The 14,973-nt window shown below is 38.4% G+C and overlaps 1 protein-coding gene across 1 annotated transcript in view; it reads left to right on the top strand.

The window, feature by feature from the left end:
* HPSE2 (heparanase 2 (inactive)) overlaps positions 1–2,812 on the top strand; it is a 771,963-nt gene extending 769,151 nt beyond the window's left edge. The window contains exon 12 of the mRNA XM_077125704.1: positions 1,184–2,812. Within this exon, the coding sequence (XP_076981819.1) occupies positions 1,184–1,349 (166 nt within the window). The 3' untranslated portion in view covers positions 1,350–2,812. The remainder of the gene's footprint in view (positions 1–1,183) is intronic.
* Positions 2,813–14,973: the final 12,161 nt, after the last annotated feature.

The following is a 14,973-nucleotide window of genomic DNA, read 5'->3' as shown; positions in this document are numbered from 1 at the left end:
CTTGGATGTATACTTTGAAAAGTCTTTTATGATTCAGTATGCTATAGCATGGACTGGTTGTATTAACTGAAAAAATAAAGTCATTACCTATATTTTGCAGCACTCCAAATTAAACAAAATAATAGCTGTTCGCATCTTTTAGCATTTCACATTTGCCTAACTTATAAATTGCCATGTGTCAAAATCATGGTTCTGTAATTACTAAAGCATGATATGTCAGGTTATTTGAATATTATTACTTCCGGAAGTAAGTGTGACCACAAAGCATCTTTTTTTACATGAAGAACTGTACATCATTTGAAGGTATTCAGATGATGTATGTCTTGATATGAAGCGTAAATCCCAGGTACTTAATGATTTTAATAGCATGGTGCCACTGTGGGGTGTGGGAGGGAGAAGGGGTAAAAGAATAAAAGAAAAAAATGGATTGACCTAAACTAATCACTAAGTGAATCGCACAGCAGCTTTTGTTTATGGGAAATCCTTAGTTTGGATGCCAGCAGGCAGCTGCAATCTGAAAAACAATCCTGTAAACATGTTTTGTTTTATATTTTGTAGAGATAATTATCAACCACTAAATAATATGTTTTATATTTATTATATACAGAGTATTTTTGCTAAAAGGCGATTAGCTCTTGCCTTTATTTTGCAATGCTTAATATACAAGTGATAAACATCCAGTCAGTTTTCCTATAAAAGAGATCAGTTAATAAACACACACAAATCACCGAAAAAGTATTACAAACTATTTAGATATTAGTGTTTTTTTCTACTTTAAATGTTACTTAGGAATAAAATGTAATTTAGCTTAACACTTCTCAGGAGATTTGTAAAAACACATTAAATCCAGTAAGTTTTCTGACTATTTTTCATAACCAAAGATATTTTTTTGCAGCCAAAATAACATTTGAGCTCAACAACATTGCTAAATTTTGATAGTTGATAAACCATTGCCTTGTATAATTTCTGTAAATAAATGAAAACAGTGTAATGTGCTAATGATATCTAATGATAAAAGATTTGGTAATAGACAAGCAAAAATATAAAGCACATAGATCAGAACCTGGGCATAGTAAATGTCAATAAATGTTGTGCATGTACTAGACATCTGGGATAACCCAGGTTTTGTTGATGCCTCTGTTAAAACGCAATAATGAATCCCAAACTGTTTTTTTTACTACAGGTCAGTACAGCTGAATGGCCAACCCTTAGTGATGGTGGATGATGGGGCCCTTCCAGAATTGAAGCCCCGCCCCCTGCGGGCCGGCCGGACATTGGTCATCCCCCCAGTCACCATGGGCTTTTATGTGGTCAAGAACGTCAATGCTTTGGCCTGCCGCTACCGATAAACCACCCTCACACTCGCAAGCTCGACTCGCAAACTGCTGGACTGCTTTCCGTCCTTCTGCCTTAATAGTATCCTCACTTTTCAGACATTTTCTTAGCAACAACCAGTCACTGCCACTCCATACTGCTGGAATCAACATGGACTTGCTCTCCAAAGAGACCAAATGTCATAGTGTGAGCTTAGCCTATGTAGGTCACATACACTTCAAAGGATATGTAGCCATCGTCTGTACCATAGAAGGATGAAGATATGTGTGTAGAGCTATATATACCCATGTACATGCAGCATGAGAACAAGATGGCAGCACACTCCCAGGACAAACTTTCCAAACGACTCCCCATAATCCTGGTCACACAGCAATACAATTACAGACCTCAGACCTTAGCCTGTTATTGCTGCCCTCAGCAGAAGGTGAGGGAGGAAAAAACTGGGTGCACTTGCAGAAACCCAATCCTCTTCTAAATCCTTCTCCTTTGTCTGTTTTCTGCTGTTGCCCTAGGTTTCCTATCACCCCTCTCTTTTCATAGGGGAGCAAATGGGTGAGTCAGCTCTGGCCTGCTGGATGAGCTGTTTATGTACTTGCACAGCTGATGTATGAGTGTGTGCATCTGGGCTTCTGACACTGACATCAATCATTGGCTATTCCTCTGGGAAGCAGGTGCTTCAAAAGTAAAATTACAAGCATACTCCAGATTGTAAGAAGGCTCTATTCCTCTGTGAATCCAGATTCCCCCAGGGTTGGGATGGGAGTCAGGTAACAATATTCACTGAGTGGAGAGCAATGTATTAGGCACCACAAAAAGCAATCACCATCCTTCATGTTGCCATGAGGAGGAGGGTGTAAGTACAAAGAGAAAAAACCCTGAACCACCAAACACAGGCACACACAGATACACACACACATCAAGTGAACAAAGCAAATTAGAAACGCCTTCAAATTGAGAGAATATTAAGGGCTTTTTAGAGCAAACCTTTTATGGTTTGCTTGACCAAAACCATTTTTAAAAAGTAGGGATGTGACTCAATCAAAGGTCATCACTATAAGATACAAGAATCTAATTTTTCTGCCTCTTCCCAAGCCATCATGTGCCTCTCTAGGCAGAAATCAAGTCTGGCCATTAAAGATGACCAGGTCCATCTGTGTCAGACCAGCCCAATGTGAGCAAAGAACAAAGATTTCAGTTAGCTATTGGGGGAAGGAAAGGGGAATCTGGAGTCTGAGGTCTGATGGCAAACTGTGGAGCCAAAGGGCGAAGCTTCTGAGTTGGGCAACCAGCCTGCTCTGATTTAGGCCCATATATCTTCCTGGAGCCCTGGGAATGTGGCGGGTGGAGGGGGATGGAAGGGGGGTAGGAGGAGCAGTAAGACAGATGGGACTAGAGTGATGTCAATTTCACGATGGGGAACTTCTGCATGATTCAAGGGGTATGTGGGTCTTTGCAAACAAGGTACAATTGAAATGACTTTCTTTTCTGTGGATGTGATTTCTTTTCCTCGGGATAAATGACACGAATGACATTTTTTTAGAGGGGAGAGATATTGACACTGCTGTAGGTTTCCAGTGAACACAGTGATATAATTTCTGCTGTTAGGAAAAGAAAGAAATGGGAGAGGGGAATTTGCTGAGGCCAGGTAGACTAAGATGCCCAAGGAATTGAGGGTTAGGACCAAGTCTGCAAAGTGAATGTGAGGTCAGAGACAGGATGATTAGACCAGAAAGGATATGGAAGGAGATGAATGTTCTGAGCTTGGAGAACTGTCAGGCCAGTTTGTATGTGAGGGAGATGGTAGACCGGTTATTACTATGCTTACTATTGGGTACATGAAGAACAGCAGACAAGAGGTACACCAGAGCGAACTAGAGAGGGGCTAGACACATGATCAGTGGGTGCACTCCACGTAGGGACAGCTGGAGAGAGAGAGAAGAGCAGCCCCTGATGGCGACGAGCCAAGTTGACGCAAAGAGGCCCCCTGCTCTGGAATCAAGCCCGTTCCTCTGAAACTTCTGCCCTGGGAGAGGGCAGAGAAGAGCCAAGGCAGGGGGTAGAATGGAGGGAAAAGCAGCAGCAAAAGGACAGACCAAAATGGCGAAGAGAGAGGAAAAGAATCGAGGAACAAAGAGATTGTTTCCCCAAACTTTTAAAAATTTGTGCAGCTACACGAATCTCTTCTGTATACCACTGGTACAGCTGCAGGGCTGTTGATCATCACAAGACTAGCCAGATCTCCCCAAGGGTCCCGTTCTGGGATGGTTTGCTTTAGGTACATAGTAACCCCATGGCGGAGTTTTTATTATCAGCTCCAGTTCCCCTGTGAGTTGTGGAAAGGGTCCCTACTTCACCCAGGATCCCTCAGGAGAACATACTGCTGAGCTCTGAACAGTCCAGAGCCTGCCCTCTTAACTGCCAAACTCAGTGCTGCCCACATCAGAGCCTCACCCCCTTTGCCTCTTCGTGGATCCCACTAATCCAGTAGAGCCCAGACTTCCAGCTGAGCTCCAGTCAAACACAATTTCTGTAAATAAGTGTTGATTTTTTCACTGTCTCTAAACTTGCAGAATACAAGCAAGTCCTGCTTCTTTTGTCTTTCCCTATGTATTAAAGGCTGCTCCCAAGAGGTTCAAGTTTTGTTTCTTTTTCAGTTAATATAAAAGGAGGAGGGAATCATGAAATTTATGTTTGGAGTTCTGGAATTCTAACTTTGAAGCTGTCTCATAGTAGAAGTATTTGCATTGTTCAAAGGATACTGGGAAACTCACTTGATCACATTCCATTCCATGGAGATTTTAGAACAGGGCATCCGTCATGACTTTTTTACGTGAGGGAGAGTAATTTTACTAAACCATGGGGACCACTCTTTATAAGGGGGTCCCCTATCACTCACCCCAACAGACAGCCTGCGGCAAAACTCAACATCATGGTTAACAACATAAAAGGAGCAGCTTGCAGGCTGAGATGAGGGACTGAAAATCTCATCCACCAGCTTTCTCAGACCAAATTTTTCCTTCCTAAAACAAGACATGACCCAGATAACCTAAGACTTAAGAGCCACATTATTTTAAACCAAAGAAGGGGCAGCTGAAATGCTTATTTGAAAGAATGATAATGTATAATGATAAGCGGCCTTTTGTTGAAATTGTTTCCTGCTCCTCTTGCCTCTAAAAATGATTTTCTTTCTCCTTTCTTATCAAGAAGGCTCAAAATAAATTCTCATTGTTATTTGGAGAGATGGTCCAAATTCTTCTAGTGCCCTGAAAAAGCTGCAACTATAGGCTATTAGCATTATCTCCACAGATGAAAGCTTGAAAACATCAGAACTGGGTACATTAAGACTAAGGTTTATGACTCCTAGTTCCGCAATTTTCACAAGTCCGTGTGCCTCTGCAGCCCCAGCCCCCTCTACAGCTGGGCAGCCCCAGTCAGGTGGGCCCAAAGCCATGTGCCCACTGGTAAGAAGGAGGTTGTTGGGGAATTCTGATTCTTGGCTTCAGTTCTGAGAGGCTCCCCACACTGGGGAGTTGCTGCAGGCTCCCGGGGATGGGGCAGCAAGAGGACTCAGGCAGGACTGTGAACTGCTGCACTCCCAGCATGCTCTGGGGCAAACCCAGCATCTACAGGTGTGCTCAGCTTGACCTTGACACTCCTGTGTTTGGGATGGACACAGCTACAGGATTACCTTGAAAGTCCATTCAGGATGGCTGTATTTCTGAGACAAAGGGACGTCTAATCTGCAGAATCAAAGATGAACCAGGTGGATCCCTCTGACAGTAATGACACTGGGACTGGGAAAGACATTAAAACTTTAAAATATCAATAAAGAAACCAAAACTGGTAGAGATATGACTTTGAGAAGGCAAGGGAAGGAGGGACATACACATTTTTTTCTCAAATTTTTTATTTTGACATAATTTCAAACTTATGCAAAAATAAGTTTTTTATTTTTTGCAAAGAAAGTTTTTTATTTTTTGCAAACAGATGCAAAAAATAATACAAAACCCATACAGAGAACTCCAACATATCCCCAGCCAGACACCCAGATTCACCAATTTTAACATTTTACCACTTTTGCTATATCATTCTATCTACCTATATATAACCCATCTGTATCTATTTATCTGTTCATCTATTTGCTAAACATTTGACAGTAATTTATATACATCATGCTCCTTGGTCATATAATACTTCCCTGTACTTTTCCTTAAGTATAATTCATTTATGTAACCACCTTAAGTACAGTTATGAAATTCAAAAAAAATTAACATTGATACAAAGTTTACAGTCTATATCCAATTTTTTCATATGTCCCAATAATATCTTTCTGAGCCTTTTCTCCTCCACTTTTAAATCCAATCCAGGAGGATCAGGTGTTGCATTTAATTGTCGTTGTGTTTTTTTTTGGTCAGTGTCTCTTTGGTTGCTTTTTTAAAACTGTGGAAACATATATATGGCCTAAACTTTCCCATCTCAACCACTCCCAAGCATACAATTCAATGGGATTAATCACACTCACTATATTCTGGTATCCTCACCACCACCCATTACCAAAACTCTCCTATCACCCCAAATAGAAACCCTACACCCATTTTGCTTAACATCCTAAATCTATAACAGTCTCATTTAGTTCGATACCAACTTAACTTCGACGGCACACACAAACTATGTTCCTATATCCTTCTACCTGCCCCCCATTAATGTAATTTTTGTCACAAATTACATATCTATATATTATGAATCTAAAACCATTGATTCATTATTATCTCTTATGCAGTTGTATTTTAGACCCTGTAGGAATTAAAAAGTAGAGTTAGAAATCAAATGTGCAATATTTGGTTTTTATATTTACCCACATCATTACCTTTACTAGAGATCTTTACATTTTCAATTAATTGTCTAGTGTTCTTTCCTTTCAACCAGCAGAACTCCCTGTATTGTTTCTTGGATGTGTATATTCATGTCTTTCGTTAAATTGGGGAAGTTTTCAGCCATTATGTCTTCAAATATTCTTTCTGGCCCTTTCTCTCTTTCTTCTCCTTTTGGGACTCCCAGATGTGTATATATTGATGGTGTCCCACAGTTTCTTCAGACTTGATTGATTTTTCTTCATTTTTTCTTCTTTCTGCTCCTCAGATTGAATGATTTAAATTGTATTAACTTCAAGTTCACTGATTCTTTCTTCTGCAAGCTCCAATCTCTCCAGGGAATTGTTTTTTAATTTCTGTTACTGTAGTCTTCAGTTTTGTTCGGTTCCTCTTCATGATTTCTCATTATTGATATTCTCTTTGTGTTCATCTATTTTTTATTCCTGATGTCCTTTCGTTCTTTGGTCTGTGTTTTTCTTTAGCTCTTTGAGTACATTTTAGCTTTTTAAGACTTTGTCTGGTATGTCCCAAATCTGGTCCTCCTTGTTTGGGGCCTCTAATACTTTAATCTTCTCTTTTGCACAGTCCATAGTTTCCTATTTCTTTGTATGCTTTGTAGTCTTTTGTTGCAACTGGGACATTTTCATATTTTAATGTGTTATCTCTGGAATTTTGACTTTGAGATATCATTCCTTAAGCTTGTATCTAGCTAATGTCATGAAAGAGATTACCTTGAATGCCAGCGGCTAACACAAAAAAAAAAAAAAGAAAAGAGAAAAAGAAAACAACTTTCCCAGTCTTTGTAGATTGGCCTATGTGAGTGGCATCCTTCAGAGCTTAGCCATATACTGAGTTTAGAGAATAGTCAAAGGCAAAAGTACAGGGACTCCCCTGTCTTTTCTATGCATGCTTTTTGTCCTCGGCGTGCATGCATGACCCTAGGAATTCTCTCCATTTACACAGATATGAAGGTCCTCATTTCCCTGGAAAACAGTGTTTCCTCATGGTCCCACAACAGGTAGCCCTTTGCCCCATGCAGCTGCGATTTGGCTGTTCTCCTACAGTGTTCTGTAAGAGACCTCTGTGAGGATATTGCAAGCTCTGGAACAGTGAGCTTGCAATGTGTGTCCTGTTTCAGTCCTTCAGACTGCCCCCAGACAGACTGGCATAGACATGTGTGCACCCTAGCAGCCAAGATTGCTCTGCTCACACTGGAACAGGAACCACACTGAGAGCACAGGTCAGCTCCTCACTAGCCAGTGAGGGGGTGAGGGAAGGGCCGTAAGTGTGCCACAAGGTTTTCTTACTGCCTTTAAGTTACCTTTTTCTTGATTCAGTGCTTACCCTCTTACTGCAACTCTCTGTTTTCCAGAGTTTGAGAAAATGTTTCTGCCAGTTCTTACTGGTTGTTCAAAGCTTCTGTGGGGGATCAGAGCCCTGGAACATCTCACTCTGCCCTCTTGGTGGGGCATAAACATTTATGCCATATGGCTTCCTCCACTTCCTCTTCTCTTCAACCTCGACACAACTGCTCCAGTCTGGACACTGCCCATTGCTCTTTCCAACTAGCTTACTCTCTAATTCCTCAGCCTTACCTCTGCCAGCCACTCTCTCCCCAACCCAGAGCCAGGAACATCTGCTGTGCTAAGATGGAGTTCAGCTTTTATTTTAGAATTGTTTGTAATCGTTTCTTAGAATATACCAGAGTTGAAAATAAGATAGCAATGGATACTCCAAAGAGCGACAGTGCTAAAATGAAGAATTTTTTGTTGTTGTTCTTTTAGGGCCCAAACAGCTGGACCATTTAGAATCACTGCTTCCAAGTACCTCTAACAGTGACACAAGAGCGTCCTTGGCTGCCCTTTATTAAATGCTTTCTTCTATACCAGATACTTTATTCAATTTTATGATCGAAGGAGTTCTGTGTGGTGAGTATTGAACCCCAACTGTCTGATTAGGGTGGATCAAAGAGATGTCATACCTTGATAAACATGGTTTATCAACTATCAAAAGGACATGTAGTGTAGTGGCAGAACTAGGGTTTGACTCAGGTCTGTGGTTGGATTCTAAGGCCTGTTCTCATTATGTCTTGCTGCCTCTCATCTGACTGACCACAGTCAAGTTCTCCCCATCTCTGGTCTGTGCATAGCTACCTTTCCTATGTGTGTCCAACAGACAACTCTATCAATGCCTTCTCCCAGGACAGTAGATCTCTGCAGCCTTTCTGATTTGAGGAAGCAAACTAACATCTTTGATGAGGATTAAGTAAGGCTGTGACAAGACTTGGTAGAACTCTGAGTTTATGCTCACCTTGGCCCTTCAGCGGCCCTCTCAATCTGTTTCTATCTCTCTGTTTTTCTGTAGAGAAATTCAAAGTCCACACCTACCACCACCACCCACCATAGGTCATAATTCTTGGTATTTCTACGTCCTATGACGTCAGTGCCAGAGCCAGTCAGCGTACACACAAGCACATACTTCCTCCAAGAGCACTATCCTGCCACCACCACCCAGAGATCTGAAAGTCTTTCTTCACCTTCCCAGACTAAATAATAAATCCATTAACCATTGCCCTAGGGAAAGTATGTGAAAATACCATTCTAAAACAAAAAAAGTCAAAATACAGCAAATGAACTGTTTTGGCACTTGCTTCCTCCAGACATAAGAACAGCCCCGGTGAGCACTGGGAGCACGTGACAGGAGCTGACCAAGTTCCCTGTGACGGTTTCATGGTTAAGTCCCGTTGTCCTATGCAGCCGGCAGAGAAAAGGGGCTCTTCTTTACAGCCCACCACACGAACATTACTCTCCTAATTATTATTAATGAACATATTCTAGGATTATTTTCCATGTTGTAAATGTTATGTAATAAATTATATTTTTGGAAGAAACAAAAAGAAACCTTAGTTTTATTCATCTGGAAGCTGACAAAATGAGTGCATTAACACCCCCCAGAAAAAGCGTCTTCTCTGCGCAGGGGATTTTAACAGATGTTAATATTTTCTTCTGGAAAACAGCTTATATTAAGGTATATGTGAGCCTGGTGATTGCAGAGAATTTAGATCCATGAAATAGTTTAAATTTTGAGGCAATGCTTTGTAAGTAATAAAATGTGAATACTCTGATTTTCTTCTTCTGAGTGTGTTCTGTCAGGAGATGGAGACAACTGCTCTCTGCCTTACATTTGGACCTTAAGACCGATTGATTGATGAACTAATGCATCTGTGGATCTTGAATTTTATGATGTGCTGCCCTCTCGATAAGCTCTGCTTTAACTATTATAATTGGAAATTAAATTATAATTTATATAATTATAATAAATTATAAATAATTCTAGTTAGATGTCACTGATGTGCTAATTAAGATAACCATAACAGATAAACCCCAGAATCTCCATGACATAACACTAAGTATTTCTTGCTCATAGCTCATGTAAAGTTCATTGGCGGTGAGGGTGATTGCTCCATGTAGTCATTTAGGGATCCAGGATGATGGAGGCTCTCTGACATCTTTGGCACTGGCTCTCCAAGGTTGCTGTGAACATCAACCTGCGGCTGACAGACAGGGAGAGAGACCATGCTGGATCACACAGGAGTAGTTCACGGGCCCAACCTGGAACTGGCATAAATCCTTTCCATCCAATTTCATTGGCCAGATGTTAGAAACAAGGTCCAGTCAAGTTGCTTGGAGTCTAGGTAATGAAGTCTCTAACTGGCTAGCCTCCTCCCAACAACAACTGTATTTCATAGAAAAGAGGTAAACAACTTTGGTGGACATCAAGGAGACTAGAGAATGATTCGATGATTTTACGTCCTTCAGGTTGATTTTTATCAAGTGAGTGATACAAAGACCAGTGTGTGGTGATACCTATATTCAAAGGACTTTTTTTTTTAAACATACTACATAGTGACCTAAAGGAGTGTTCTTGTCCACGTACCCCATTCCTTAAGCCCTGCTTCTCCTAGTATTGGCTGGTTTTAATCAGAAGACTCTCTTGTTCTACAGCTATCCAGTTAGTAGTACTGGATGTGGTGCCCTCTAATGGGCACATTCAGGAACAGAATGTGAAATCTCAAAGAGCAGATTAGGAAGGTTAAAGTTCTTGGAGAATCATAGAGATCATAGCTATAGATCAAATGAACCCCCACACCCAGAAATCACAAAGCAGGTAGTTTGTGTGTTTCTGGGAATTTTTCCATTTCATCAAGGTTATCTAATCTGTTGATGTATTGTTATTTATAATTATCCTATCATAAGCATTTTTATCTCTAGAGGTCAGTGGTAAAACACCCCCTTTCATTTCTAATTTTAGTTATTTGTATCTTCTCTCTTTTTTCTTTATTAGTCTAGATAAAGGTTTAATTTTGTTGATTTTTTCAAAAAACAAACTTTTTGCTTTGTTGATTCTCTCTATTGTTTTTTAATTTTCTTTTACATTTATCTCCACTTTAAATCGTTCTCATTTCCTTCCTTCTGCTGGCTTTGGATTTATTTTGCTTTTATTTTTCTAGATATTCCAAAGTTAGGTCTTTGATTTGACATTGCTTTTTCTCTCTTTCTTCTTTTTTAATGAAAGCATTTTAGAGGTATAAGTTTCCCTCTCAGCAATGCCTTTGCCGCATCTCATAAGTTTTAGTACGTTGTGCTTTTATTTTCATTTGCCTCAAAACACTTCCTAATTTCCCTTGTGATTTCTTCTTTGGTCCATTGGTTGTTTAGGAGTGTGTTGTATAATTTTCACATAATTGGGTATTTTCCATTCTTCCCTCTGTTATTGATTTCTAGCTTCATTCCACTATGATCAGAGAAGAGACACTGTATGATTTCAATCTTTTTAAGTTATTGAGACTCATTTTGTGAACTAACATATGGTCCATTCTCGAAAATGATCCATGTACACTAGAGAAGAATGTACATTCTGCTTCTATTGGGTGAAGTGTTCTATATATATCCGTTAGGTCTGTTGGTTTGTAGTATCATTCATGTCTTCTATTTCCTTATTGATCTTCTGTCTAAATGTTCTATCCATTATTGAAAGCTGTATATTAAAGTCTCGTACTATTAATGTAGAACCTTCCATTTCTCCCTTCAAAACTGTCAATATTTGCTTTGGATATTTTGTAGATCTGCTGTTAGGTGCATATATATTTATAATTTTTGTGTCTTCTTGAGTTGACCCCTTTATCAGTAACAGTTGTCCCTCTTAACTGTATTTGACTTAAAATCTATTTTACCTGCTATAATATAGCTATCTCAGCACTCTTTTGGTTATTTTTGCATGGTATATTTTTCTCAGCCTTTCACTTTCACCCTACTTGTGTCTTTGAATTTAAGGTGACTCTCTTGTAAAGAGCATACAGTTGGGTCATGAGAGACAGTTTTAATTCAAGTCCTAACAAGTTAGAGGGGTTTGGTAAATACCTCAACCTTTCCACTGAAACCCCAGCAGGGCCATACCTTATAAATAAGGACCACATCTCAGCACAAAGGGCCACACTCTTTTAGGACTAAGGAAACACTGAAATTACAACCATTCTAAAGTCATACCTCCACAAGATCAACGTGAACTGCCAGTAACTTAACTGCCCTCTAGAACAAAAGCCAACATTCTTCAGTAGAATATAACAGAACCCACACTCTTTTCCATGTGTCATCCTCAATGTCCAGTATAAAATATAAAATTAATTAGACTCATAAAGCAGATAAAGTCCTATGTTGAGCTATATCAGAGCCTCAGACAAAAGAAAAAATCTGAAATCTTAATTTTCTGTAGAAATTTGGTGTTTTGCTCATCATAGATTTTTCCATTAATTTTGAGTTTTTAAAAATTATTTACTAAAATATTGTTTATATTGTTTACAAAGGTGTGTAAATTTTGAATCTAAGTTTAGTATCTCACTCACTGCACCAAGTCCCAGCTCTGAAGCCAATAAAAAAGATAAAGTGGAATCATAAAAAAATACCCAATAAATCCAAAAATTCCCCCGAAAAGTCAGGGAAAAAAGGAAAAAGATATGACAAATAATAAAAACAAATAGCAAGCTGAAATATTTAAGCTTGTTCATATTAATACTGCATTACATACAAATTGCCTAAATACTCAATTAAAAGGCAGAGATTTTCAGACTGAATAAAAAAGTAGACCCAATTATTGTTGCCCATAAGAAATGCACTTTAAATATAATCTCATAAACAGATTAAAAGTAAAAGGATGGATAATTAAATAACACGTTAACATTAATCAAAGGAAAGCGGGAGTGACTATATTAGTATCAGACAAAGTAGATTTCAGAGCAAAGAATTGTATCAAGGATATAAGGCCATTTCATAGTGATAGAGGGGTTAATTCCTCAAGAGACCATGATAATCCTAAACATTTATGCACCTCATTGCAGAGTTTCAAAATATATGATGCAACAGCTAAAAGAACTGCAAGGAGAAATAGACAAATTAACAGTTATAGTCAGAGATTTCAATACCAGTCTTTCAAGATAGAACAGATAGAAAGAAAATCATTAAAGATATAGAAGATTTAAATAGTGCTATCATCAAATTTAATTTACATTTATAGACTATTCAATTCAACAATAGCAGAATATGCTTTCTTTCTTCTCAAGTGCACATGGAACATTCACAAAGACAAACCATACTGTAGGTGATAAAATAAGCTTCAAAAACTGGAGGAAAAAAAAAAGAAACAGTGCTCTGAAAGTTTTAGGGTGTCAATATTTTCTCCTGCAGGAAAATTTATAGCATTAAGCTCCTAAATTAGTAAAGAAGAATGGTCTCAAATCAATGTCCTCAGCAGCTGCCTTAAGAAATTATAAAAAGAAGAGCAAATTAATCCCAAGGTAAACAGAAGAAAGGAAATACATTAAATAAGAGAGCAGAAATTGAAGTCAGAAAAACCATAGAGTAATTCAATGAAATCAAAAGTGTTTCTCTGAGAAAAGCAATAAAATTGAAAACCCCCTAGTCAAACTGATCAAGGAAAAAAGAGAGAAGATACCAATAACCTATATGAAGATTGAGAGAAGTTATATTACTACAGATTCTAGAGATAATAAAGATAATAAGGAAATATTATGGCCAATTTTATGTCAATAAATTCTACAACTTAGATGAAATGGACAAATTCCTTGAATGACACAAACTACAAAAACTACCTCAAGAAGAAAGAGATAACTAGATAGATATCTCTATTAAAGAAATTGAAATTATAGTTAAAAACCTTTCCACAAAGAAACTTCCAGGACTACATGGCTTCACTAGTTAATTCTGCCAAATATTTCAGGAAGAAATTCTTCCAGAAAATTTAAAAGGAAGGAATACTTCTCTCCTCATTCTGTGAGGCTAGCATTACCTTGGTACCAAAACCAAATACTTAATAAGAAAATAAAACTACAAACCAGTATTTCTCATGAACATAGATACGAAAATTCTAAACAAAACTTAGTAAATCAAATTCAGCAATTTATAAAAAGGATAATACACAGTGACCAGGTTGGGTTTATCCCAAGAAAGTCACCATACTAATAAACTAAAAAAGAAAACCATATTATCATTTCAATAGATGCAGAAAAAGCCTGGGACAAAATCCAACATCCAATCATGATAAAAACTTTCAACAAACTAGGATTGGAAGGGAACTTTCTCAAAAGATAAATTGCATCTATGATAAACCATCACCTACATTATACTTTGATGGCGAAAGACTAAATGCTTTCCCTCTAAGATCAGGAACAAGGCAAGGATGTCTACTCTCTCTACTTCTTTCAAGAGTGTATTGAAGGCTACAGTCAGAACAATAAGGCAAGAAATAGAAATAAAAGACATCTAGAACAAAAGGAAGAAGTATAACTGTCTTTACTTGCAGACAATATGATAGCCTATGTACAAATATTCCCATGGAACCTACCAAAACATCTATTAGAACTGATGAATAAATTTAGCAAGATAGGATTCAAAAATAAATTATCTTTCTATACATCAGCAACAAATAATTGGAATTGAAATTTAAAAATAATATGCATAATAGCACCAAAAATATGAAACACTGTTCTAGTTTGCTAGCTGCTGGAATGCAATACACCAGAAACAGAATGGCTTTTAAAAAGGGGAATTTAATAAGTTGCTAGTTTACAGTTCTGAGGCCGAGAAAATGTCCCAATTAAAACAAGTCTATAGAAATATCCAGTCAAAGGTATCCAGGGAAAGATACCTTGGTTCAAGAAGGCCGATGAAGTTCAGGGTTTCTCTCATCCGAGAAGGCATATGGTGAACACAGTCACAGTTTCTCTCTCATCTGGAAGGGCTCATGGCGAGCACAGTGTCATCTGCTAGCTTTCTCTCCTGGTTTCCTATTTCATGAAGCTCCCTGGGAGGCATTTTCCTTCATCTTCAAAGCGCTGGCTGATGGACTCTGCTTCATGGTGCTGCAGCATTCTCTGCTCTCTTTGAATGTTCTTCATTCTCCAAAATGTTTCCTCTTTTATAGGACTCCAGAAACTTATCAAGACCCACCCAAATGGGTGGAGACATGTCGTCACCTAATCCAGTTTAACAACCACCCTTGATTAAATCACAACTCCAGGGAGATTATCTAATTACAGATTCAAACATACAGTATTGAATAGGGATTATTCTTCCATTACAAAATGGGATTTTGATTAAAACATGGCTTTTCTAGGGTCCATACATCCTTTCAAACCAGCACAAACACTTCGGGATAAATCTGATGAAATATGTGCAATACCTATAATCTGAAA

Source organism: Tamandua tetradactyla, chromosome 13, assembly GCF_023851605.1.
Source record: "Tamandua tetradactyla isolate mTamTet1 chromosome 13, mTamTet1.pri, whole genome shotgun sequence".
NCBI classification, from domain to species: domain Eukaryota; kingdom Metazoa; phylum Chordata; class Mammalia; order Pilosa; family Myrmecophagidae; genus Tamandua; species Tamandua tetradactyla.
Note: the sequence above shows the minus strand (reverse complement) of the source record. Positions and strands in the feature narration are given on the sequence as shown.